The 25,387-nt window shown below is 42.7% G+C and overlaps 1 protein-coding gene and 1 long non-coding RNA gene across 7 annotated transcripts in view; one reads left to right on the top strand and one right to left on the bottom strand.

Moving 5' to 3' along the window:
- SLC35D4 (solute carrier family 35 member D4) overlaps positions 1 to 25,387 on the bottom strand; it is an 80,439-nt gene that overhangs the window by 34,051 nt on the left and 21,001 nt on the right. For 4 of the 6 annotated variants that reach the window (XM_014570526.3, XM_075920877.1, XM_075920876.1 and 1 more), the window contains 7 exons: positions 24,705 to 24,756; positions 22,875 to 22,923; positions 18,611 to 18,656; positions 16,634 to 16,669; positions 13,958 to 13,993; positions 6,688 to 6,722; positions 4,837 to 4,906 (listed from right to left, as the gene is read on the bottom strand). In XM_014570526.3, coding sequence (XP_014426012.1) covers positions 4,837 to 4,906; positions 6,688 to 6,722; positions 13,958 to 13,993; positions 16,634 to 16,669; positions 18,611 to 18,656; positions 22,875 to 22,923; positions 24,705 to 24,756 — 324 coding nt within the window. The remainder of the gene's footprint in view (positions 1 to 4,836; positions 4,907 to 6,687; positions 6,723 to 13,957; positions 13,994 to 16,633; positions 16,670 to 18,610; positions 18,657 to 22,874; positions 22,924 to 24,704; positions 24,757 to 25,387) is intronic. The other 2 variants (XM_006117198.4, XM_075920878.1) reach the window with 2 other exon arrangements.
- LOC142827103 (uncharacterized) lies at positions 7,504 to 24,790 on the top strand. The gene is made up of 3 exons (XR_012901526.1): positions 7,504 to 8,280; positions 9,640 to 9,748; positions 24,658 to 24,790. It is a non-coding gene; the product is annotated as an uncharacterized LOC142827103 (long non-coding RNA).

Raw genomic sequence — 25,387 nt, 5'->3', positions numbered from 1 at the left:
TGCAATGGAAAAGGGGGCATACAGAGTTATAGGACATCATCACTAACAGCACAGGCGAGTGAGAGGAGTTGTTCACCCCTACCTGGGGTGAATAAGGCTGAGAAGGGGCCAACTAACCAGAAAGGTCGCAGCTGAAGGGAATTAGGTGGCCTAAGTAATCTCCTGAATGATGCTGGAGACAGGACAGGAAAGGCTGAGACAGGACAGGCAAGGCTTGTATAAAGCCAGGAAGCTGGCAATAGAAAACGGCTGCATCAAGGAGCATGAAACATACTTTGGACATCAGGTAGCGAGGAAGGAAACATAGAAGAGAAGCTGTAAGAAAAGGACAGCAATGTTTGACTGTGAAGACCTTGATTAAAGAGTCCCTGGGCTGACATCCAGAAAAAAGGGCAAGCCTGGATACTCATACCAGCCATGTGGGAAGCAACACTATCTAGACAGTAAAGGAGAAGTCTGTCAGAGACAGTTTATGGACAAACTTTAATACTTCAGATGGATGGGGGCAGGGGAGAACACAGTGATCTGGATGGAGGGAGGGCCAAGCCACAAAGGGTGCACACCCTCAGTCACAGAGGGTGTGCAGTTACAGTATTTACATCACACAGAGGAAGGAGTTAACACAACCTTATTCCACTGAAACATAACCACAAAACACTGAAGTGATAGCTGGAGTTAGTGATATCAAGAAGTGTGACCTGCAATTAGCATAGTTGATATGGTGTTAAAACAAATAGGAAGGGAAAAGGACAGTGCTAAGTACCTACGGTAATACTCCATGCCAGCGGGTCTCAATGTGTGGAGGTAACCTTATAGGAAGTGCAGAGGATCACTCAGGGGGATGCATGGTAGGGCTACTCCACCCGCAGTCCAGCTCCACCTCCAGGCCCAGCTCTGACTGCAGCTGCAGAGGGCATGAGGGGCCACATTTCCCCCACATTTCTCAGGGCACATTAGGCAGGGATATCCAGCAGTGAGAAGGCGGCCTTCTCCCTGTGTTCCTACAGCCCGGGAAGGGAGGAAGCAGCAAGATGCTGGCTGCTTGCTAGGCTCCTCCATGGTCAAATGGGACTGTTTTGCCTACTTGCTGCTGGAGTGCCGGTGCTGCTGCCCGCTTTGCAGACCATAGCCCTGAGGTGAGTGGGGGTGGGCCAGAGGCAAGCAGTGGGATCCCAGCAATAAGGAAAGTGATGTAGACCCACAGGGTGATGTAGACCCTGGCCGCTTCATTCCTCCCCAAGTTGCCCGGACACCGGAAAGCTGTGTCTACACTTGCAAGTTTTGGCAACAAAAGTGTTGTCAACAGGCAGAAGTCTCCAAAACTGGAAACATGTCAAACTGCTTTTTCTGGTATCTGCTGTTGACAACTCATGGCCACATCTGCAGCTCCCTTGGGGTATGTCTACACTGCATTCCTACATCAAGAGAGGAATGCAAATGCAGACAAACAAAATTGCAAATGAAGCACGGATTTGAATTTCACGTGCTTCATTTGCACAAGTGCGGCCCGCCACATTTCCAAAATACCATATTTTGAGAAAAAAAACTCAGTCCACACTGGGTTATTTCGAAAAGAAACCCTTCCCTCAAAATAACCCTTAAACCTAATTTTTTAAGGAGTAAAGGTTGTTTTGAAGGAAGGGTTTCTTTTTTAAATAACCCCTTTTTTTCCTTGAAATACGGTATTTCGGAAAAGTAGCTGGATGCGATTTTGCAAACGAAGCACGGGAAATTCAAATCCGCGCTTTATTTGCAATTTTGTTTGTCTGCATTTACATTCCTCTCTTGATGGAGGAATGCAATGTAAACATACCCTTGTTGACAAAGAGCAAAGCATTATGGGAATGTATCCCATAGTGCCTTGCATCACCTTCACCCTCTAAGGACTTTGGGAATGTGCAACATAGCACTAGGCACGCTGGGAATGTGAAAAACGTCCCGTTAGCCATCTCTTTTCTTCCCAGATGTCCCTGGGGTTTCTGGCTTTCACACCAATTCAAGCAATTGTGGCGAGAAAATATGGATCCCAGCCTTCTGGCTCTTATCATGAGCACTGTGCAGAAGACAAGGCAAATGCTGCCTCCTCACTGCTAGACCCCTGCTCCAGCAGCATCCTGAGAAATCAGGGGGGCTGAGGAGGACATCTGACCCCCCCCCACACACACATACACAGTAACCACAGCAAGGTGGTTACCTCTACTGCCCCCTGCACTGGTCCCAGCCCAACTCTGCCCTTGTTCCCTCTCTGCCCCCAACCCCAGTTCAAGTTCGGCCCCCAGATCTGCCTTCGGCTCAAGTTCTGCTGCTGAGGAAGCCAGGGCTGTGCAGTACGGGGCACAGACAGGTTCTGTTTCTGGAAAGGGCAGAGCGTGCATGGCTGGAAATGTCTGAGCCCTGCTCCTCTATGCTGAAAGCTTGTAACTGTATGTCAGAAACACTCCTGTGCACCCACAAATGGAGGCAGTGAGAACACGGGAACATTTCTTCTTAAGACTCTCATTAAAACCAAGTCCTGAGATAGATAAAATGCCCAGTAGGGTTTTGCTGATGATGTTCTTTTTAGGCCAAGGTTGAGTGTGTCTTACTGTGCCATTTAATACCCTCCATGCTTTCTAAGACATCAGTTTTAACAACTAGTTCTCATTGCTCTTTGTTCACTTACGTAAGTTCTTATACCTACAGTGCAGTCCAAACTCATCTGCTTTCAGATGAATACAGCCTGGGTATTTGTAAAGACTATGCAGCTTACTTGTATTATGCATCTTTTAGAGTCCTGGGCAAGTCCTTCCTCACCCCTCCTCAAACACACACACTTTTTTAAAGGCTGGTGTAGCTCCTTGAGGAGCAGTGAAATAGTTAACAATGGTGACATCTGAAGTTTCATCATTGGCATCTTACTGAGCAGCCCTTGAAATAAATGGGGCAGTTTACAGCTGAGCACTATTGCTTCAGGCACTCTGCACACTCAGGTTGACATTGCTGCATTGGTTACCCTTGCTTCACATTTATGGAGGCTTTCTTCAGAACCATAACAGCTAGAGACTAACGTAAAAAAAGGAAAGTGAGATGCTGGAGAGCAACTGGAGATCTGCCCTTACGCCCCCCAGCTACTCCTTTCTGCCTCCACTGTAGTACACGCCTCACCTTTTGGGAAACACGGATGTCAAGTACTACTTAACACACATGAGGGTGGTAGAATAGGCAGTGAACAACTTAGAAGCCTGGTGACAAAAACTGAGGCCCCAGTATGGGTGGTATATATCATAGGCCTGGGAAAGCTCTGCCTTCCCAGATGCATGATGTATCCAGGCTCCACCTCCAGGCCTCTGCGGCAGACAGGTTGGGAGCTGCACAACCAATGCCCCCCCATCATCCTGGTGCTGGGGCCATTCTGCCTGCCCAGCACTGGGGCTGGTGGCTTGGTGGGGGTGGACGGGAATGTGCCAGCTTGGAGTCAGATTGGGCAGGGTGGCCCAGGGAGGTTGGGGCAATGCCACCTGGTTCTCTGGTGCTGTAGGATCAGGGGAGCCTGGGGCCATGCTGCCTGGCTGGCTCACTCTCCATGGCCAGGGAAGAGAGCTGAGGCTGTGAGGGGAAGGTGCTAAAGTTAGTAGCCTGGGGCAGGAGCTAGAGGCCATGGGGTGTGAGGGGCAGCAGCCACAGTGAGTCTGGGTTCAAGTAGGTGGGGGGGGGCTGGTGGTGGAGTTCACCCACCCACTGCCCATGACTAAGCCTTATTGAGCGCGAGAGTCTCTTGTCTAGTTGCATTCTCTGGAGTCTGAAGCTGGCTCTTGTCTAGTTAAGGAGTGATCACATAGCTATTGTGCAATAACTCCTCGACATGGACACTATTCTGGAATAAAAGTGACTTGATTACAAAATAATTTCTTCACTCACAAGAGAAGTAATTATTCTGCAATACAGTCACTTTTATTCCAGAACAGAGGATCCACACTGGAGCATTTAGTCTAGAAGAGAGAATTCTGCCCTGATGAAAATAAATTGTAGCTTCTGGACCATGATCATTTTTTACATTACGTCAACCCTTTTAATAAGCTCAAGTAAAGAAAATTAGAAAAGTCCCAAGAATTACCACAACTTTTGAACCATTTAGCATAGAAGTTGAAATTCAGCTTAAAAAACAATAGTCTAGTGCATAAAGAGAAGAAATTTAAAAGAAGAGTCCAAATTTCAGTAGGGTAAAGAGATATAGAACAAATAACATAATTATCACAGAATAACATTAATAGGCTGTGAACTGTTGCTACTCAGAATGACTCTTGTTGCAGCCTTCCTGTTTTATAGGACTAACCTATCCTGCCAAGTAACAAGATGTACAGATGAATAAATCCATACATACCAATATAGCACTTAAGTCTAATACCTTGTAATCACTGAAAACAGCCAGTTTTACAAAGCCTAATCCAATTTGGGAAGTGTTTGAGAGATACTAAAATAAAAGTCCTGCCATGAGTGCAGGGCACTGGACTATAGGACATCTGTAGGTGGTTTCCAGTCCTGCAATTCTATGCTTTCTATCAAAGCTTTGCTGAGGTAAGTAAAACTATTTTATTGGCAGCTGGGAACCCTCACGACCACACTGCACATACCCATACCCTCTCTCCCTCAGATGAAACAACCCCTGACAAATTTGAATCTCAGGCCCTTGGTTGCATTCCACAGGAAGTCACTACTCTGCAGCTTTACTGGCTTTTGCCAAAACAGACTGTTGTATCCAACCAAGGTTTTACTAGTGTTTAACTGAGAGTCAAGGTCGGAAGCTGACAGAACCAGTTCTTCTAACACTATTCACACCCCTGAGTATGGAGAAGTTACCTGGCACAGCAGCTACTGTGAAATCGGTAGAAGTAGAGAAATGGAAAGTCCAAGGCACTGAAGAGGTCACCTGAGGAAGAAACTAACATGCTCAGTGGAAAATTGGCAAAAATACCCATAGCTACAAACAACTGGGGAACAGCAATTAAACAGCCATTACAGTGTTCATTTAACATTCCTTTACAGCTGCCTGACTCTTTAAATTACCAAGATTTCCACATTTCAAATGTTTTTAATGATTCATTCCTGACTCTCTCAGTTCTAGCGGGTTCCTGCCTTTTGTTCAAAAAGGGGAAAGGGGTTGTAAAATATGTAAAAGTATTCTTGGCTAATATGTTTGTAATGGCACATGAATGATTGTGTTGACACTGCAGTTTGCAATGACCAGACATGCACCATATTTTCTAGTTTTACTGGAGTGCCCCCAGGGGTAAATTTGTTTCCACTGAAGTCAGTTAATTCTTCTAGTTCCATGCTGTGCAACAGGAAACATTTACATGTATTGGCTGCTTCCCTCTCTGGAATTTGAACTCTGTCACAAACAGCAAGTCAGGAGGTTTAAAAATGTCCTTCCAAATATGAGCATAGTGGGCTGATGAATATTTGTATTTCCAGGAAGCCTGGCCCAGAGAGCTTTCAGGAGTGCCTAGTGTCTGGAGTTCTCTCACTTCCAAGCTCTGTAAGTTCTCAAAGTGTTTCCCTGTGAGTTTTTAAAATGTGTGCCTGTTTCACTGGGCATTTCTCATTCGTAATTCCTGATGGGAGGACACAGTGGCTTTATAAAGCTCCCACTAGCTGAAGATTGGTACCTGTTCATTTCCTACATGCTTTTTTCTTTGTCTTTCTAGCTGGTTGACTCTTCCATATAAAGAAATATGGGCAGGTTTCACCATCACTGCTTTGACTAGGGCATAGATTGGACAAAAGCTGGGAATGGGCAACAGGGGTGGGATCACTTGATGATGACCTGTTCTGTTCATTCCCTCTGGGGCACCTGCTATTGGCCAGAATCAGAAGGCAGAATACCGGGCTAGATGGATCTTTGGTCTGACCCAGAATGGCTGTTTCTACATTGCCTGTTCTAACATACCTCACCTCACCTGAATAATTACTTATCATTGACTTTTTCTGCACAGTGATTAACTAAATCCCAGTGTTGTCTTCAAGTCGTCATTGTGAAGTCCAAGTAGAGTCTCAAGTCACTACAGTTCAAGTCTCAAGTCGAGTCTCGGGTCCCTAAAGTCACTATCGAGTCAAGTCCCAAGTCGAATCTTAAGTCTTAATTTAAAAAATGTCAAGTCACTTTTGTACAAGCCATCAATATCGGCATTTTCAGACAATTTTTTCACCAAGTCTATTTAACAAAATTAGCAAGTATCAAGTCGAGTCTCAAGTCACAAACAATGAACCCGAGTCGAGTCTCAAGTCGAGTCACTTAGGCAACTTAAGTCGGACTCGAGTTCAAGTCATGGGACTCGACTCAACAACTCTGCTAAATCCTACCATTGGCTATGATGGATGGGAGAAGTGAATAGTGAACAAAGAGATCCTCTTACTCCGTGTGCAAACAGCAGAGTGAAACCTCTGTTTGGCATTGAGAAAAGCATAAGGAAGGAAACCTGGCGTCCACGCTGACTGGTAGCTCTTGTTCTCAAGGGAAGACCTGAGACAAGTTTGCTATGCTTATTTTGTCATGGTCTTTGCACAAGCAACTCCATGTGGCTTTCTTGTTGGTTTTGCACCAGGGTAACTCCATGTTGCAGAGTCTGTTTATAGACTGCATGCACTGAAAAAATAAAATCTAACCAGGGCCCTAAAAATAAATGTTAACACATTATCTAATCACTTTACCTGCTGGATGGGAAGCAGAGGCCAAAAGCACCACACTAAACAAAAACAAAAACAAAAAAATATTTTACTATAAAATTAATACAAAAGTTATGAGTAAAGGAGGGTACAAACAAACTGCCCACATGTGGACAATGCACCTAACTGTTCTTTAATGAGTGAAGTTCTTTCCTATGCAATGGGATAACACAGAACTCTATCAAAAATGGAGCTTAAGTGGGACTGTAGTGCATAAGCCTTGAGCTGGTTCTCTATAGGAGAGTGAATGTTGACTGTGTGTGTACAAACATGTGATTTGTAGGCATGATTGTGGTAACTGTATGTGCAAATTAAAGCATCCAGTTCCACATGAATGTTTCTGCAAGCACTGTGAATCCATATTTGTAAGTATCACTTCAAAATGCAATTTAAAAGAAGGAATCAAGTAGTCACGTTACAAGTAGAATATCTACAAAGCATGCTAGCAAAATTCCTGGCCTTAGCAGAATTAAGAGCATTTTGTTTTCTTTTCTAAAGCTATTCACTTCTGAGTTCCAAACACACAACACTGGAAAGGGAATTTTAAAGAATATTTATCAATGCATATTTTCACACAAACAAATTAAAAACTAATAAGGGCTGGTTCTAATTCTGGTTTGTGGCCTTTGAACTAAGATTTGTGAGACCTTAGACAGACTTCTAAGACCAAAAAGCACCCTGTTGTTCAGTTGCCACCCTGTCTCTGAGGGTAAAAAAAAACCCTGCAGAATTACTGGTCCTTCACCATGTGCAAAGATTCTGGGTTTTATGGCTTCAACAATGCTGTGCTTCCAAAGCAAAGTTCTAGCAGCTTCCAAACTGGAACAAGACACATGTTGGTGATGATAATGGAGGGAAAGCAACAAAGATGGAGGGCAGCAGATCAGCTAGAAGCCCTGATTTTCACCTGACTATTAGTAGGCATTGCCGTTATGAAGGTAAAAAAGATATGCTGAAGGCATCACAGATTCCCCCAATTAACTGCCACTGTCTCCTACAGTCCCAGGGGAAATTGAGCATCATTGCCAGCTACCAACCCAAACCAGAACAGCTACGGAGGCCTGCACAATAGGAAGGAGTTGAGGCTGCCAAAGATAGTGCCTGAAGCAGGGTCTCAGTATATTCCAATGAGCTTTTCTGCCTAGTGTAAGGCATATGCTGATACTAAGGTCCCAAAGGGCATGGAATGAGGGTCCTTGCTCTGAAACCAGTTGTCCAGCACACAAGGCAAAGGGGGGAAATTACATGTTGTGACAGACCTGGGGCATCTGGCTACAATAGTCTGGTGGAGGGCAGACATACCGGGAGCTGGGTAAATAGTTTTCTATTTCCTAAATAAACTGCCAGAGACTGCTGCACATAATCAAGCAGGCAGGCACCTGAGGCTAATTAAGAGCTTACCTGAAATAGCAGGCTAATCAGGCAACTGCAGCCAATTAAGGCCTTCTGGGCTACTTTTAAAGTTTTCTCCTGACGTAAAGAAGAGGGAAGGACAGAGAGGAGAAAGTGTGTGGCTGGAGAGCTGAGGACTGCAAAGAGGAAAGAGTGTTTGTGCTGAAACAGGAAAGATTTGCTCAGGTACCAGGGAGAATGTACTAGGGGAGCGTTTGGGGAAATGGCCCAGGGAAAAAGCTGCTGTATTGGGCCTAGAGGAAAAACCCTGTCAGTTACCGCTACAGTCCCTGGGCTAGAACCTGGAGTAGTGGGTGGGCCCGGATTCCCCCCAACCCTCTCCACACCACTAAAAAGTCTGCTCCTGGAAAGGGAGGCCAAGATTACAGAGGGGATTCACCTTTGACTTTGCCAATGATATGGATGGCTCAGTAAGATGTGTCCCTGGCCTCTAGAAAAGGCAAGAGGCAATGTGAAGGGTCATAGTGAGCCTCAATAGACACAATAACCACCTAGAAGCAAAGGACCATGGGACACGGTTGGAGCTTTGACACAGTGTAAAGGAGATGGTCAAGTATCTTAGGCTTATCATTTTCTTCAAAATACTTCAAAATATATCCTAGTGGAAAATATAGAGTATAAATATCTGTATTTTTAAACAACCCTCTGTTGTGCCACAAAGATTGTAAAGAGTAAAATTACTAGATTATTGGACATATAGTATGTAATTATCTGCTGCTGCTACCTCCAAACTAGATACCCAGAAGGTTTTTCAGTTCCCCAAATTTACTGACATCTTTTTTGCTGGTAAACACAGCAAAAGAAGTGAAGACGTGTTACTTATTACTCAATGAGAAACACAATAAGGGCAATGGAAACACAAATGAAGCTGTGTCAACTGTGGTGAGAGCTATGGCTGGGCTACCGTCCCTGATTTTGCTTTGTAAATATTTTACTGATTAGCCTCCAGTGGAGAGTAGGAAATGTATGTGTTTGCCTCGACAAGAAACTTCATCTGCAAGCGAGGGGAACTGATACCCCTTGCAACATCCCAGGCTCAGATCCAAAGAAAACAAACATCTTGTGTATCGAGAGGGAAAGCCTAAGCCAGTGAGTTCAAACTGCAGTAAGCTGCACTGCACCTATGATCTCGAGAGGATACTGGTGGGCATTTTGGGGGCCTGCCTGAGGCACTCTGAGGCTTCCTAAGAAGACAACTTAGCACACCAGACAAGGGAGAAAAAGGAGTAGAGGCACTAGAATGCCATGATTTTTCCAAGCCCATAATATTTTATTTTGGGCAGCACCTCATATGCTTTTATGTCAGATTGTGTGGCAGTTTTGTCAACAAGAAAAGCAATTGATTCCTGCAAGGCTGCCTTTCACCACAGCAAAAAAATCCAGTGCAGCTTTTGGTGCTCATAAACGAGAAAGCCTAGCGGCTCTTTCTAAAATCATGGGTGGGCACTCTACAGACTTTACACATATTTCTTTCAACACACTTTAATCAAAACCTGAAAACACTCCTCTCATTCTGTGCCGTAGGTTTCTCTTGGCCAGAGACTTGTCGGTTGTCTGGCACTTCACCTTCACAGACAAGCATCTATTAGATTGAAAGCAACAAGCTCAGCCTGCGGAACTGCCATCATTTCAGGTTTGTAAGTACAGGCTAGACAAACACTTGTCAAGTTGGAATGTATTTAATCCTTCCTCGTCATGGGGGGATGGCTCAGCTGGCCTCTCGAGGCCCCTTCTAGTCCATGTTTCTAGGATTCTGTGTAAGGAGCAGCCATCTCTCCACAGGCAAATATTTGGAATGGAATTATGACTCATTATTTCTGGGAGAACCAATTAGTGCCATCCCTTTGCCAGGTGCACATTACCTCACTACACACTCTGCCAGCTCCGCTAGTCCGAACATGGGGTGGGGAGGAGGATGGAACCAAAACTGCACCCCCATCCTGGACCATCTGCTGTAGGGGACAGAATCCAGCATTCATTCCCACCTTTATGTGTCACCCACACTCCAGCCAAGGGACAGGGAGCACTAGCATCAGCATGTGTAAGAGCAGGACTACGGCTCTGCATGGTTGGTACTCTGAGGCTGGGACACAACCTGCCCTTCATTTAGGCTTCTTCCCATGCAGGTACTGGAGATAGCCCGTCAGAAATGAAACCTGTTTTGCTACCACGCTACATGTCCTAGCACCTCATTGCTATCACAGAGTTGAAAAAGTAGATGCAAGAGTCTTTTCAATCTGAGTCTAAAATTATTTGCAACTTGCCTTGTGAAGAATCGCAACAGAGGCAGACTGTGGCATTTTGCAGATTAATTCCCTCTGATTTACCTTCCAGGTGCTGATTAAAGTAACAAACCCACTTTCAGTCATGACCAAATAGGCCAGATAAGAACCGGGGATGATACCATTATTGGAATTAGCTCTAAATCATTTTTGCTAGTGAACAGAATACTCAGCATTCCATCCAAGTGTATATAATACTTCCACCATTTTGTCAAAATAGATTTCTTAAATATTTAAACTATGAGTCAATACACCACTCATTTTGTGGGCTATGGTGGAGGTGGGGGGAGGGCAATGACCAAAGCCCAAACGCACATTAAATGGGAAAGGAGGAACAGGGAGAACCAGAGCAGTAAATACACATTTATTTACTAGTTGAACCCAGCTATATCTCCCAGACCTCTCTAAGTGCTGATAATTTGAAAGCAACACGATGAGGTTGCTCTTGGAGTGGCAGCTGTGTCCTACTGCTCTATTCTAGAGCAGCAAAATGCCCCCTAAAGAGGCCAGGAGAAGAGATCTGAAGAAAATAATCCATGTTCGAGGGCAGCCCTGAAAATGGTCAACTAGAGCACCCAATTTGATATTAGAACCAAACTTCTGAGCTTAGAGACAAAAAAGTTTCTATCTAGGCTATGTGGCTGACAGATTGTTTGCAGATAGGAAAAGTGAATTTTAATAGGCTTAGTTTAATAATTTTAAGAGGCATCACATAAATGGTGGTCAACTTTCTAAGAGAGATACTTGAAGTGCTGAGGTGGGAGAAATGCAATATTTTCAAAATACAGCAAAACCTTCTTCAAGCCTATCTCATTCTGGAAAATCCACTTCCATGTTTCTAATGCTCACATGAAAGACAGTCTCCCAAAAAATTAATTCCAGTGTATGCCAGGACGAGAGGCATTAAGATACTTAGGGTATGTCTAAACTACATCCCTCTGTCGACAGAGGGATGTAAATTAGGCAGATTGAAAGAGTAAATGAAGCGGGGATTTAAATATCCTGTGCTTCATTTGCATAATTGTGTCACAGCAGTCTTTCAAAAATGGGTATTTCGAAAGTGAAAGCGCCGTCTAGATGTGTTTCTTTCGGAAAAAACCCTTTTTCGAAAGATCTCGTGCTCCTCAAAAAATGACAGAGGGATGTAGTTTATACATACCCTTAGTTTGTTTCTTGGCATTACTACCTGGAGCCAATATATCTGATCTTTTAAGAAAAACTTTATACATATAGTCAAGCCATCCAATAACTGGAGGCAAAAATTTTAATTGGCTCCATTTTGGTACCATCTACAGTAAAAACAAAACTTTGTTTCCATAACCAGACCAGTAACACTTTCACCTGACCGTGTTACAGCAATCACAGTCAAGCTGTGTTCACACAGTGGCTTTTTCCTGCACGGTAACATTTAAACCATCTATTGAGGCTTAGATAACACAGAGATACAGGTACCAACAGCATGTGGAGACTAGTACTCTGATCTTCAGTACACAGCAGAGCTACTAGTGGTTGAACCACTCTGGTCTGGGGCTCTCTGAGCCAGCAACATCCATAGTCTGGTTGGGAGCAAAGCCAGTCGGGCAGCCAGCAGCCTGCAGGGTCAGTGGCCTCGGGGCAGGGATCCCAGCCAGTAGGCTAGAAGCCAGAGCAGGGCAAGCAGCCCAGTGGCAGGGAGCCCCACCAGCCAGATCGAGGATGGCAGTCTAGAGTGGTGTCTCACCAGAAAACTAGGGGCAGTGGAGCCTGGTAGACAGGCCTGGAACAGTTCACTGGCTGAAAGCTGGCATCCAGAAGAGGAGCCGGAGGTCTGACCTCCCTGGTCCAGCAAATTCCTTGATCGGAACCATGTAAGTGCCGAGGGTGCCAGACCAGGGAGATCCAACCTGTAGCCCAATAGCACTTTTTAGCAAATTTCATACTGGAGTAAACAAGGCCAGAGGCAAGCACCACACATTCACAGAACATGGCATCTCAGAGTGCCATATTCAGGAGTTTAGACCGGGGCCTTGTATACATTAGGATACAAGGTGTATTCTTAGCTAACACATGCCAAATAACACATTCTAGAAGTCTGGCATAGACAAGGCAGTGTGTACTTGAACATGCTAATTTTGTCTAATACACACCTGTTATTAAATTAATCTAATAACTGGTGCATTATTATGAATATGAACATAGGGCAATTGCCATATTAGATATAAAGTTTATTAAACAACTAGAATTAAAAGTTCATTATCACAAAAAAGCCTTCAAAGGCAAATCTAAAACTGGGCAAAGAGGTAGCTTATAGCTGAGCCTGATATGGTTATTGCATACAAAGGCACATAAGAGAAAACAGGAATATGAAAATCTCCTATGCAGCAATAAACATCTAATTCAAAGGTTAAACTCACCCTCAGATCAAGCAAAATCACTTTACAGTAACAGAATTAATTACGACTTTCAAAACCTCTAAACTATGCAAAGACTGTAAACAGTGTTTCATAACACAGAATCACTAATCACAGAAGCTACTCCAGTCAGGCAGATGAAAACTCAGATGTAACTGAAAAATTGGTGAAGGCCTGAGGTCTCTCAATGATTTAAATCAATTTTTGCTAGCTTCTTTTGTTGTCTCTGTTATAACTGCAAGATGTATAATAAATGGAAATGGCTTGGTAGAAAAATGTCAAAATTTGAGGCCCCTTTGTCTCCTGAGGCCCGGGCCAAATGGCTCTCCTGGCCTTCCCTCTGATAGGGCCTGAGCACAACTTCAGTAGAATTTCATCCATTTACACAGTGGAGAATCTAGCCCTACATTTGCAACTGAAGCTGCAAAATTCAGATTTGAATCCAAGATCTGAATCTAGGGTTTGGGATCATCTGTATTTTTTAACTATATGACAATGAAGATTCATAGATTATCCATATGCTAATTAAAAGTAATAGGATCTTATTGTTTGCTTCACTTTTCCATCTCATCATTAGACAAATAGACCCTTTTAGGATGTTTTCAGCAGAAACAAGAATTAATAGATTATTTTTGTGCATAAACACTATATCTGCAGTCATGTGAATGGACCAGTGTTCAAAATAAATACAACAAACACGTCTGTCTCCTTTGTCAAAATTCTGCTTTCTACTTGGGAAATCTAGGAAGACAGATTGATTGCCTTAGGACATGAAACTACATCATGCAAATAGATAGTCAGACACTGTCAATACATGCCCCGCTGCTAGATTTTCTTGGGCACGTACAAAGCCTGTATTAACGGCCTACTCCAGCTTACCTTATTCATGCAAATTGAAGAGTTTTTTCTGACAAAGGTGATTAGGACTGGACCCTTCATGCTTTCAGCTTTGTTTGTAGAGTTACAAGGTAAAGGTAGTCAAGTAACTGCCTTAAATCCATCTCACTGATTGTCTGTGTAAGGCACATGTTCATAAACCTCAGAACACATTTCCATCTCCAGTCATTCTTTCATCTAGCTCTTTATTTTATTTTCCTTTCAATGTCATCTTTCTCTAACACCATCTAATACTGTGCATGCAGAGGCTAAAAGGTAATCAGAGACACTCACAAGCAGGTGAAGGCTGCCACAATATTAATTCCCATCCTTCAATAACAAAGCAAACATAAAAATTAGGGATGTGAAAGGTTAACTGATTAGCCTTAACCCCATTAAGGTGTGATGCCTACCAGTTCTGGTTAACCAGTGGGGGCTGAAACAGCTCCCCTCCCACCACAAGTAGGGGGCTGCTCCAGCATAGGGCCTACCACAGATGGGGGCTGTCCCTGGCAGGCCTGGCATGTTGCAGGCAGGCCCAGGGGGACAATGGTGCCTGCAATGGTGGGTCGCTCCAGGCCAGCCACAACTGGGAGGCAGGCACCACTCCAGCTCAGCTGGGCTGAAGCAGTCCCTCCTTAATTGGTTAACTGGTTAAACAGGAAGTAAACTTCCTGTTTAACCAGTTAACCAATTACATAGGATTTTACACCCGTAGTAAAACTATGAAAGTACTGTGTGCCTGCCTAGAGATATCCCTTCGTGTTTGGCAAGGCTGGCAAAAGGTGACTGGGGTCAGCATGGGTATGCAGAGGCAAGCAGGGAGTTTGATTACAGGGCCCCTACATGTGTTACTTCAGATAAGGACTTGCAAAATCCAAAGACAGTCATGCTCACTGACTCCTCTTGGCTGCGATTTGATACGCTAAGTTAATGCCAACAACTAAATGTCTGAATTATCTGTTTCATAAACTGTCATGTGACAAGAGAGAAGAGCCTCTCAAGGACTGATAACTGGTTAAAAGATAGGAAACCAAGGGGAGGAATAATGGTTATTTTACAGACTAGAGAGAGGTAACTAGTTGTGTCCCCCGGGGTCCATACTGGGACCAGTCTTATTCAACATATTCATAAATTATCTGAAGAAAGGGGTAAACAGTGAGGTGGCAAAATTTGCAGATGATACTAAGCGGCTCAAGAGAGTTAAGTTCAAAGCAGATTGTGAAGAGCTGCAAAAGGATCTCACAAAACTAGGTGGCTGGGCAACAAAATGGCAGATGAATTTTAATGCTGATAAATGCAAAGTCACAAACACTGAAAAACATAATCCCAGCTCTGCATATAAAATGATGGGGACTAAATTAGCTGTTACCACTCAAGAAAGAGATCTTGGAGTTATTGTGGACTGATCTCTGAAAACATCCACTCAGTGCGTAGCAGCAGTCAAAAAAGCAAAAAGAATGTTAGGAATCGTTAAGATGGGGACAAAGAATGAGACAGATAATATCTTATTGACTCTATACAAAAGCATGGTACCCCCACATCTTGAATACTGCATACATATGTTGTCACCTCATCTCCAAAAAAAGATATCTTAGCATTGGTAAAGGTTCAGAAAAAGGCAAGAAAAATTAGGGGTATTGAACAGTTGCCATATGAGGAGAGATTAATAAGACAGACTTTTTAGCTTGAAAAAGAGATGTCTAAGAGAATATGATAGAAGTCTATAAAATCATGACTGGTGTGGAAAAAGTGAATAAATCCTCCCTATAACAAAAGAACTAGGGGTCACCAAATTAATAGGTATCAGGTTTAAAACAAACCAAAGGGAGTACTTCTTCATAAAATGCACGGTCAACCTGTAGAACTCCTTGGCAGAGGATATGATGAAGTCCAAGACTAAACAGGGTCAAAAATAGGGTTGCCAGGTATCCAGTTTTGAACCGGACAGTCCAGTATTTGAGCTTTCTGTTTGGGAAAATATAAATGTCCGGTATTTTCTAAATAAGATGTAATGTAGATTGTGATGTAATGTCAAGTGTGTCTAGTATTTTTGTTGAAACCATCGGGCAACCCTAGTCAAAAAAGAGCTAGATAAATTCATGAAGGACAGGTCTATCAATGGCTTTTAGCCAGAATGGGTAGGAATGGTGTTTCTAGCCTCTGTCTGTCAGAAGCTGGAAATGGGTGACAGGGGATGGATCACTTGAGGATTACTTATTCTGTTCATTCTCTCTGAGGGTGCATCTACACAGCACCCAAAACTCGAAATCAGATACTCAATCTGTGCTACACAAATTGTGAAGCTTATTTCAACTCTATTTCAAAATAACGCGCTATTTCGAGCCATCCTTTAACCCTTGTGCAGCGAGGTTTACAGGGATGGTAAAATAGCGTGCCCATAATTTCGAAAAATAGTTTAAAATAACTGGTGCATTTCTAAAACACAAGGTAGCTATTTCGGGATACCTCGGTATCCCAAAATATCGCTGCTGTGTAATGTACCCTGAGAAACCTGGTTTTGGCCACTGTCGGAAGACAGGATACTGCACTAGCTGGACCTTTAGTCTGACCTAGTACAGCCATTCTTACATAAATTGCCATTTTTAATCATAATAGTTATTGCCAATGCTTTTTGTGTGGGATGTGTCTATATGTAATACTCCCCTTTGTTCATAATTGGTGTTGCTTGGTTTGTTTTCATCAAGTCATTGGTGTCAATCTTACCTTTGGAGAACAGTGATCACTCATAGTTAACACAGTTACCTTTTCAGGTGTAACTTGGCATGTATACCTATTATCTCACGTCAAAATATTCTACTGTTGGACCCAGCCCCTTGTATAAAGGTACATTAGACTTATTTAGTTAGCAGGAGCATTAGCTGTGTTCCTGAAACAAGACACTGTTGAAAATGGAACCATTTGCAAGATAAGAACAGTCACTGAGTATCAAAAGCAAATTAGTTTTACCTGAATACATAGTTTATATATTGTTGGTCTAAATCGCTAGAGAAAAAAAGAGAAAAAAAGAACTGTCAGTAAAGCAGTCTAATGGCAGCACTTTCTAGCTAACAGTAATTTAAAATATCAACATATTAATTTAAAACATTTAACAGTATTTAAGTATATTGCTCAGTTGTCCTTACTAAGGAAAATCTCCCATTAACTTCTATAAATTAGCTATAAAATATGTCCACATTGCAATTTAAGCCCTGGGTTTGAACTCAGGGTCAAATTTAACCAGCCTTCCCACCTACAAACAACTCACACTAACTCAGGGCTCAGACTCAGGGTTCCAGGACTCCAGGGGAGTGGAAGGTTCAAGCCTGAGTCAAACTGGGACCCAGGGTTCAAACTCTATCTCTGCAGTGTAGTCACAGCCCCACTGGATTCATTCTCTAGAATCCCATGGGCTGGCTTTCTTTGTCATCTCTAGAAAGACAGGTTAGTGGACAGTCAAATTTTCCCACATTGCACCATGACCAAAGGGCTGCAGCAGCCACCTTTTGGGAGAGTGCCAGCATGTCTTGAATATGGGGGGGTTCTTGCACTCAGGCCTGCTTTATATAGTGTAGATGCTGGAGCTTCAGGCTGGGACCCAACATTCAACAATTCCTGATCTGGGATTACAAGTGAGAGTAGACACTCAAGCACTAGAATAACAAATCCAAGATCTGCTAACTCGAGTTTGGTTAACCCTGAGCTTATACTGCAGTGTAGACCCTTCATCTTTAAACATATATGGCAAACATTCTGGTAAATAAGTTTCAGTCCAAACATATTATAACACAGTGTGCATGTCCATAACTGCAGTCAGAGGCAATTATGTCCATGTATATTTTTGCAGATTAGTGACAGGACAAATATTCAGGCTGACGTAATTTCAAAGGTATTCACATGACTACCAACTTGCAAACGCAACAATGCATTTGTACTGCTAAGACTGGGGATACAATTTTCAGAAGTGTTTAAATGATTAAGGCACCTAAATCTCATTGGAAGTCCATGGATTTCAGGGACTAAGTCACTAAGGGTACGTTTAGACAGCGGGCTATTTCAGGATACCAGAGGTATCCTAAAATAGCTAACGCACATCTTTTAAACACGCCCATTATTTCAAAATAACAGGCGTGCTATTCTGGCATCCCTGTAACCCTCATTCCATGAGGGTTAAGGGATGTCTCAAAATAGCATGTTATTTCAAAATCAGGCACTGTGTAGACACGCCAAATTTCGAAATAAACTATTCTGAAATAATCGAAATAAGCAGGGCTCGACAAATCTGCTTATCTACTCGCCTGTGGCAAGTAGATTTCAGCCGATCGCCCCGTTCACCGGCGGTGCGCACATGCATAGTGCAGGTCTGGTGCATGCACGGTGCGGGGCTGCCGAGTGGGTTTTTGCTGCGATCGTCGAGCCTTGGAAATAAGATATGCAATTTGCATAGTGCAAATTGCTTATCTTATTTCGAGTTTAGGGTGCCGTGTAAATGCTTTTGAAAAATTGATGCTGCATCTCTTATATTGGGGAGAGAGAGAGAGAGAGAAACATAAGTACAAACTCTGCAGCACTCAAGCTAATAGAAGCCAATGGTTTTCAAATAGCTGTGCCAAAAAAAACCCCAATAATTGATTTTTCTGAATTGAGCCATGATTCATTAATAATGTATTGTTTAAAGTGAATTCAAGCATGAATTAGCAGTGTTCATCTTAGTGCTATATACAATACACTTAGGTGTATCATAAGGGTCACAATCAACACTTTATTTTATCAAAAAAGTTACTACTGGTCAGTTGCTAGCCATAAAAGAAAGTTCATCTTGATAAAGAAGAGGAGAGAAGCCTACAGTTTACCTGCCCACTAGATAAATGTCTACTCTTCTGTGATGGCCATGCCTTTCCATTATTCATTCGTTCGTTCATTAATTAATTAATTAATTAAAGTTACCTTAAGGAATTCGTTTTCCACAACTTGTGAATTACTTTGTAGACACCTGTAATTGAAATGACATGTAACTGGTCTAGTATGTGCTGGTTAATGTGCTTTATTCATTTGACAGTGGTACACACATATTTATTTGTACTTTTTACAAGCATGGCACAAAGGATGCACACAATTGCTAACAAATATAACCTAAAATAACTGTTCTGAACCTTTTTCATACCATCAACTATAGGGATTATTACATTTTAAAAGTTAAATCAGGACACCATTCAAGAGACAATATAGACATAAACTTGTGGTAATGCAATGGCTGCTTGCACCTGCCTCAGTTTGTATTGGCCCTGCTTATTTCTTTTCCAGTACAGGTAGAGGACTTAACATTTGTTGATACTGAATCTCTATTATCTGCAGTGTCCCCAGCTCTAATCTCTCAAGGTTGTTTTACATCTTTGATCTGTCCATTGTTTGCTACCAATCTCTCTTTGCTGTCTGTAAAGTGATTCATCCACAGGAGGCAGGAGAAAATTAAGCTTCAGGCATTAGTCTCAGGTCCTTTCATCTGGGCTTGTTTTATTGTTTCCAAATACTCACAAAACAAAAAAGCAATTCTCCTGAAACATTGTGTAATGAATCCCATAGGCTTTCCCTGCTTTATTCAACCAAGACAATAGATGAAAAGTTAACTTCCTTCTCCTTTTTATACCCCATCCCAAGTGGCAGGCAGGGACCAGTTAACACTTTACAGACTACAGCAAAATGTTGATTATAATTGCATTCACACACACAAATGTGTTTAGTTCATGTTTCAAGCAGAGGAATGCACGCAAGCTCTTCAGCTAAGCAACATCAATTGTCCATCTCTCTCAGTTGGTTGGAGCTCCTTGCTTCAGTCATACTGTTCATCCATTGTCACAGATCTCTGTATACAGCCTTTCCTCTTGGTGGACTTCCAATGTTTATGAACCACAGTTTGAGACCCACTGAGGCTGTGTCTACACAAAGATTTCATTCACAGCAAGCTGAGGTGTAAATCTGTCCCGACCTAGTCTGCCCTGCACAACCTTGGGTCTGTGGGACCCAAACTAATGGACTCAATGTTTCTAGGCCTGCAATTGAACATCCTCACTTCCTTGTAAATCTGGGTGTAAAATTGCTGGATCCTGGTCTTGCTGCCATGCTAATGAATCCTTACTGCACTACTCCGACCTTTCACTTCAGGTTTGTGGATTAATCTGGATCTAACGCATCACAAAATGACAAGGCTTGGACCGGACTCACAGTGGGACTTAAGCTCTGACCCACCCACTCCCCAACAAGATTCTTAGGGACACTGACCCAGGTCAAACTGGTGTGCGCTGACGGAAGGAGAGTTTGGACTCAAACCTGAATCATATTCCAGGCTTCACAGGCAGTGTAGATGTACCTTAAGTGTTTGTGTGAGCTCTACTGCCATGTACTGAGGGCATGTCTACGCTGTAGTTAAAAAAAAAAAAAAACCCTGGCACAGCTACTGCTGGGTCAGGCTTCTAGGGCTTGGGCTGCAGAGCTACAAAACAGCAATTAGACTTGTATTCTTGGCTGGCATCTAGGCTCTGAGATCCCACAAGAGGTTCTATGCTGCAAATTTTAGTCCTATGGGCCAAGCTCCAGGATCCTGATTCAGTGCCACAAGTTTTTTATTGCAGCATAGACAAAACCTAATAATTCCTCAGTGTGCTTCAATCTACTCCTGTTTCAAAGCGAGTTAGAGCAAAAAGCACTAGAAAAGTGTATGTGTGTCAACAAGGACACTTAGGAAAGCAGCCACAGTCAATCTTCCCAGGTTTGAAATAGCAGGGGCACTCCGGTTGATGCTGGGAGTCCTGCTTCTACAAAGAGTAGGGGAAGTCGAAGGGAAAGTGTGCTCCCTTCGATTTCCCACTGTGTGGATGGCGCCAAAATTTGAGTTAAGATAATTGCATAGCTTAAGTCGAAGTAACATAGCTGAAGTTGCTTGCGCATCTTAATTTGAACTTATCCCCTAGTGTAGACCAGGCCTTAGTGTGCAACAAGGCACTGTGGAACAGGCTGTCACAGGGTGCAGCCCTCATCGCCGGACTGGCACTTCCTATTGGTCATGCTGGGAGTTAGCTTGAAGCCAACCCATCTGTGGTCTGCACATCCACACGCTGTCTTTGCTCCTGCCTACAGCTCCTCTCGCAGCATCCTCTTCTCAACTGCTCTGTTTCTCTGGGACACTTCCTCATGGCCCCAGCACCCTCTTCACCCTCATCGCAAGGCATTCAGCTGCTCAATCACAGGAGCAAGCCACTGTCTGTTATTAGTTACAGTTCTCTCAGCCCTCCAGAGACACAGAGCTTACTCTCTGGGCTCTCAGCAGCAAATTACCTTGCGCTGCTCTGGGGATCTTTTTATATGGGCCTGCTGAGCCATTCTTGGCTGTTCCTCACCAGCCCCATTCCTATTGGCTGCTGCCCTTGTGATCTCCCCAGGGCTCTATTCACTCCTTCTGTGCTATTGTGGGGGGTGGATGCCTCACACACAGATTAACACCATAGCTTGTCCCATACTAAATGTTCACATAGACAAACCCAGAGCTAGTAGAAGGAATAATATTATTTATCATGATAAAGCATAAAATATATGCTAAGCAAATCTTGAACAATGTTTAGCTTGTTAGTTTAACATTGTACTGTTGTTTTATCCCAATACAAATAAGCAAGTATTTATAACATGACAATTACTCAGGAAAGTTACAAGTACAGTATTATTTTTTATTTCTGTTCTAGTAGCACCTAGAGTGAAGTCTCTAGGCACTCTACAAACATACAGCAAGAGACAATCCCTGCCCCAAAGAACATATAACTAGAGCATTGTGCAGATATAGAATTTGTATCTGCATCTGTATCAACAAAAATGAGCTGGGAATATCCATACCCCTATTTGCGGATGTGGTTAACCATGGATAAAAAGCAGATATCTGAAAATTCGCAGGGTTCTAGATGCAAAATTTGTATCTGCATCGACATCTGTATCCACAAAAAATAAGCTGCTGATATCCAAAGTCAGATCGGCAGATGCAGATACCCATGAATATAAAGTGGATATCTGAGGATTTGCAGGGCTCTACATAAAACCTTAACAGACCAGATGAAAAAGAAGTACTGTTATCCCCATTTTACAGATGGCTAAATGATACACAGAGAAATCAAGGCCAAGATCTTCAGAGGTATTTAGGCACCAAACAGGAGGGGTCTGTGAATTGCCCAAGATTATACAGAAAGTCTATTGCAGAGCCAAGAATTAGCTCAGGTTTTCTGCAACCTGGTCCAATGCTTTAGCCACTAGCCAGATTCAACTACTCTTTTAAAATCACCACTTCAGAGACTATTTAATATTGTGTTTTTCAATTTTGTTCTTTTAAAATGCATATCTATTTTATTGAGATGTGTCAATTTAAAAGTAGCATTTATTTTTACTTTTATTTGGGCAAAATGGCCTATGACTAAGGCCTTGTATTAATAAATGTGTATCTGATTATTTAATTGCTATTTTTCCAATCTGCAGACTCTCCAGGCTTGACTGTTTCAGTACAATATTTAGCTTATACAGTAACTTAAAGAGTGTGTCACTGACATCAGATGTACTATGCCAAAGCCAAAAATTCCAGAATTTATCCAAACTACAGAAAAAACATAGAAATATATCCAAATGCCCTTAGAAAGGAAAAATCACAGTTTAAATTAAAAAATGAAAGATGATTGTATACTCACACACAAATACAACTCAACATTTCACCACCCTTCCTCTGGGTGGTGAACATGTGTTGCACAAATGTTCAATATTTTAGAATACTTTCTGCCAATAAACTTTTTAAATAAAATCATATCAGTGTGTGTAAGTAAAGCCCAGACCACAAGCTATTTGTAAATGTCTTCTAAGGAAGAGCCATTAGTGAGCAAAATCATCAAAACACTGCAAAACTACCACTGCTTATTAAATTATGTGAATTTTCTGATCCAGCATGACCACTGACTGCCCCATTGAATTTCCTCTATTCTTGTTTTCCATTTTAAAAGCTATGGTGGGGAAATATTCCTATTTTCTGTTATATGATGCAGTATGAGAAGAAACCCTCTTATCTTTCATCAAAGTATTTCTTCTATCTCCTATCATGAATTTAAAATTTCCCTATAGTCATAAGAAGGCCATAATTTCCCTGCTTGATGAGTTTGCTTTTTCCTCAGACAAGTTTTTCAAAACTTACCAACACAGATGAAGTGAATGAGAGCCCAGAGATAGCCATCTGGATCAAACTATAACAGAGAACATCTAAATAAATAAATGCACATGCATGTAAATGCATCCACAAATACTTCCTTTATGTTTGATTTCACAAACCAAACACAATGGGAACTGCCCTATAAACAACACCACATTAAGCAAGTTTAAAGATTTCCCAGAGACTCTTTTGAGCCGAAAGGCTCATCCTATGTACCTTGACTTTATAGTCCATGGACAGCTCCTCAGCTGGTAAAAATCAGTATAGCTCAATTGGCTTCAGTGGACAAGCTACATTGATTTACATACTCTGAGGCCAGGTCCACACTACAGGGGAAGGTTGGCTTAAGTTAAAAAGCGAAGCTGGAGTTGACTTTCTGTAAGCCAAGCTTTAGCACCATCCTCTCAGCAGACAGTTGATGGAAGAAACACTCCCTTTGACTTCTCTTACTCCTCATGAGGAGTAGGAGTTCCGACATCGATGCGGGTGCCCTCACACTTCGATTTAGTGGGTCTTTACTATTTCCTCTAAATCAAACCCAGGAAGATTAACTGCCACAGCATCACTCTTCCCTCAAGTTAAGACTTGGCCTGAGACTTCAACCCCCTACTCTCCATTCTCTGCTGTCAAAACCTGGCATTGCAGCTACTATTCTTCAAGCAAAGCAGAGACATGATGTCCTCAGAAACCTGTCACAACCAATTCCCCTAAATTAGCGTAGCAGACAGGGGCCTGCTGCAAAATGCTGTAAAATGTTCCTCCCCACAGCAGTCAGTAATGCCCTCTCTCCAAGGTACGTCTACATAGCCAAAAAGACCTGTAGAAGCGTCTCTCACAATCCAGGTCAACTGACTCATGCGTACTGGGCTTGGGCTGCTGAGCTAAAAATAGCAGCAGAGATGTTTGAACACAGGCTGGAGGCTGCCTTCTGAGACCCTTTCTCCTTTTTTAGGGGTTCAGAGCCCCAACACCAGCCTAGGCCAAAAATCTACACTGCTAGTTTTTAGTTCAGCAACCCAAGCTGTGCAACCTTGAGTGAATTGACTCAGGCTCTGAGACTCACTGCTGCACGGTTTGGGGAGTTTATTTTGCTATATAGATGCACGCTGAGATTTGCAGCCTCTGCAGACTTGTGCCAAGAGAGACCATATTCCTGGATCGTACAAAGATTGCAGCGCAGAGCAGTAGGCCTGCCCCAGATGTATACCTCTATTACAGTATCAAAATAAGCACTCTTGCAGTACACACACTTCATACATACAGAAAAACTCACTGTGGAAAAAAAAAGACAATTTCTACTCAGATTGTGAGGTGCAAGACCCCCATCTTTGTTGTTTTTTGTTTGTTCAATGTGCCTAAATAATGGGGCCCTGATCTACAGCTATCTATGATATATAGATGGCCTCTTTGTATCTCATAATCTTTATTTTTTCCTTGTAATACCCTGAAAGGAAGGGAAGTCCTATTATCCCCATTTTAAAGACAGGAAACGGACGTACAGAGAAGCAAAGTGACTTGCCCAAGAAGTTTGGGGAAAAAGCAGGAAATTTTAACCTGAGTATCCTGAGTCCCAAGACTAGCACCTTAACCACTAGAACATCCTTCCACAAGACTGGGTCTCTTCTGAGTTACCACAATACAAATTAATAAATGAAATATTATGTAGTTAGGCCAAGGAGACAATTTTATAATCCTTCACAAAACTAACTGAATTGCCTTAATGCACTAGCAAAAACCATGCATGAATGTTCTCCCTTTTTGTACACAGGGCTCCTGAATACCAAGGTCAAAGAAGGGTGACAAAATAGGACCCACCTCTGTGTCAAACAAAGGAAGGCACCCTGCTGCGATCAGGAGGAACAGCACACTGTGTGGAAGAAAACAAAGACCTATAGTTCGTAACCCACTGCTGTCCCATCCAATGAGGTTAGGAACTTTTTCCATCCACAGGTTCTCCTTTGTATTTAACAGAAAAAACTGAATCAGAGGAAGAGAATATCTGTGCAAAATATACATGAGTTAATGCTGTGGACAAGCTTCATATTTGAGAGTATTAATCATATTATGCCAGATTCTCCCTTACCATCCAAGCCCTTTATGCCACTTTGGCAGCACAAAGAGGATCAGATAATGGAGATAAATGGCCAGCAAAGAGGTCCACTTGTTGAGGAGAGTTCCCTGCTGTCCCCAGCAGAGGTGGCACCTGCACCAGCCATTCCTCCCCCAGCTCCTAGCTTAGGGGGCACACTGGGGCCATAGTGGACAGAGGGTGCAATGGAAAGAAGCTCTACTCTACCAATCCTTCACTGGTGTAAGATCCCACAGGCTGCTCTTACACACACTAAGCCTGAGTCAACTGCAGAACCAGGTAGCTATAATCTGCTCTTTGACAGCTCCAGGCAGGACTCAGATACAGAGCGGAAATGAGCCTCATCCCTCCCTATGTCTCCCTTCCTTCATCTGTTGTCGTCAATGCTTAAGTTCATCTAATTCAGAAT

This window comes from Pelodiscus sinensis, chromosome 2 (assembly GCF_049634645.1).
Source record: "Pelodiscus sinensis isolate JC-2024 chromosome 2, ASM4963464v1, whole genome shotgun sequence".
In the NCBI taxonomy this organism is placed as follows: domain Eukaryota; kingdom Metazoa; phylum Chordata; order Testudines; family Trionychidae; genus Pelodiscus; species Pelodiscus sinensis.
Note: the sequence above shows the minus strand (reverse complement) of the source record. Positions and strands in the feature narration are given on the sequence as shown.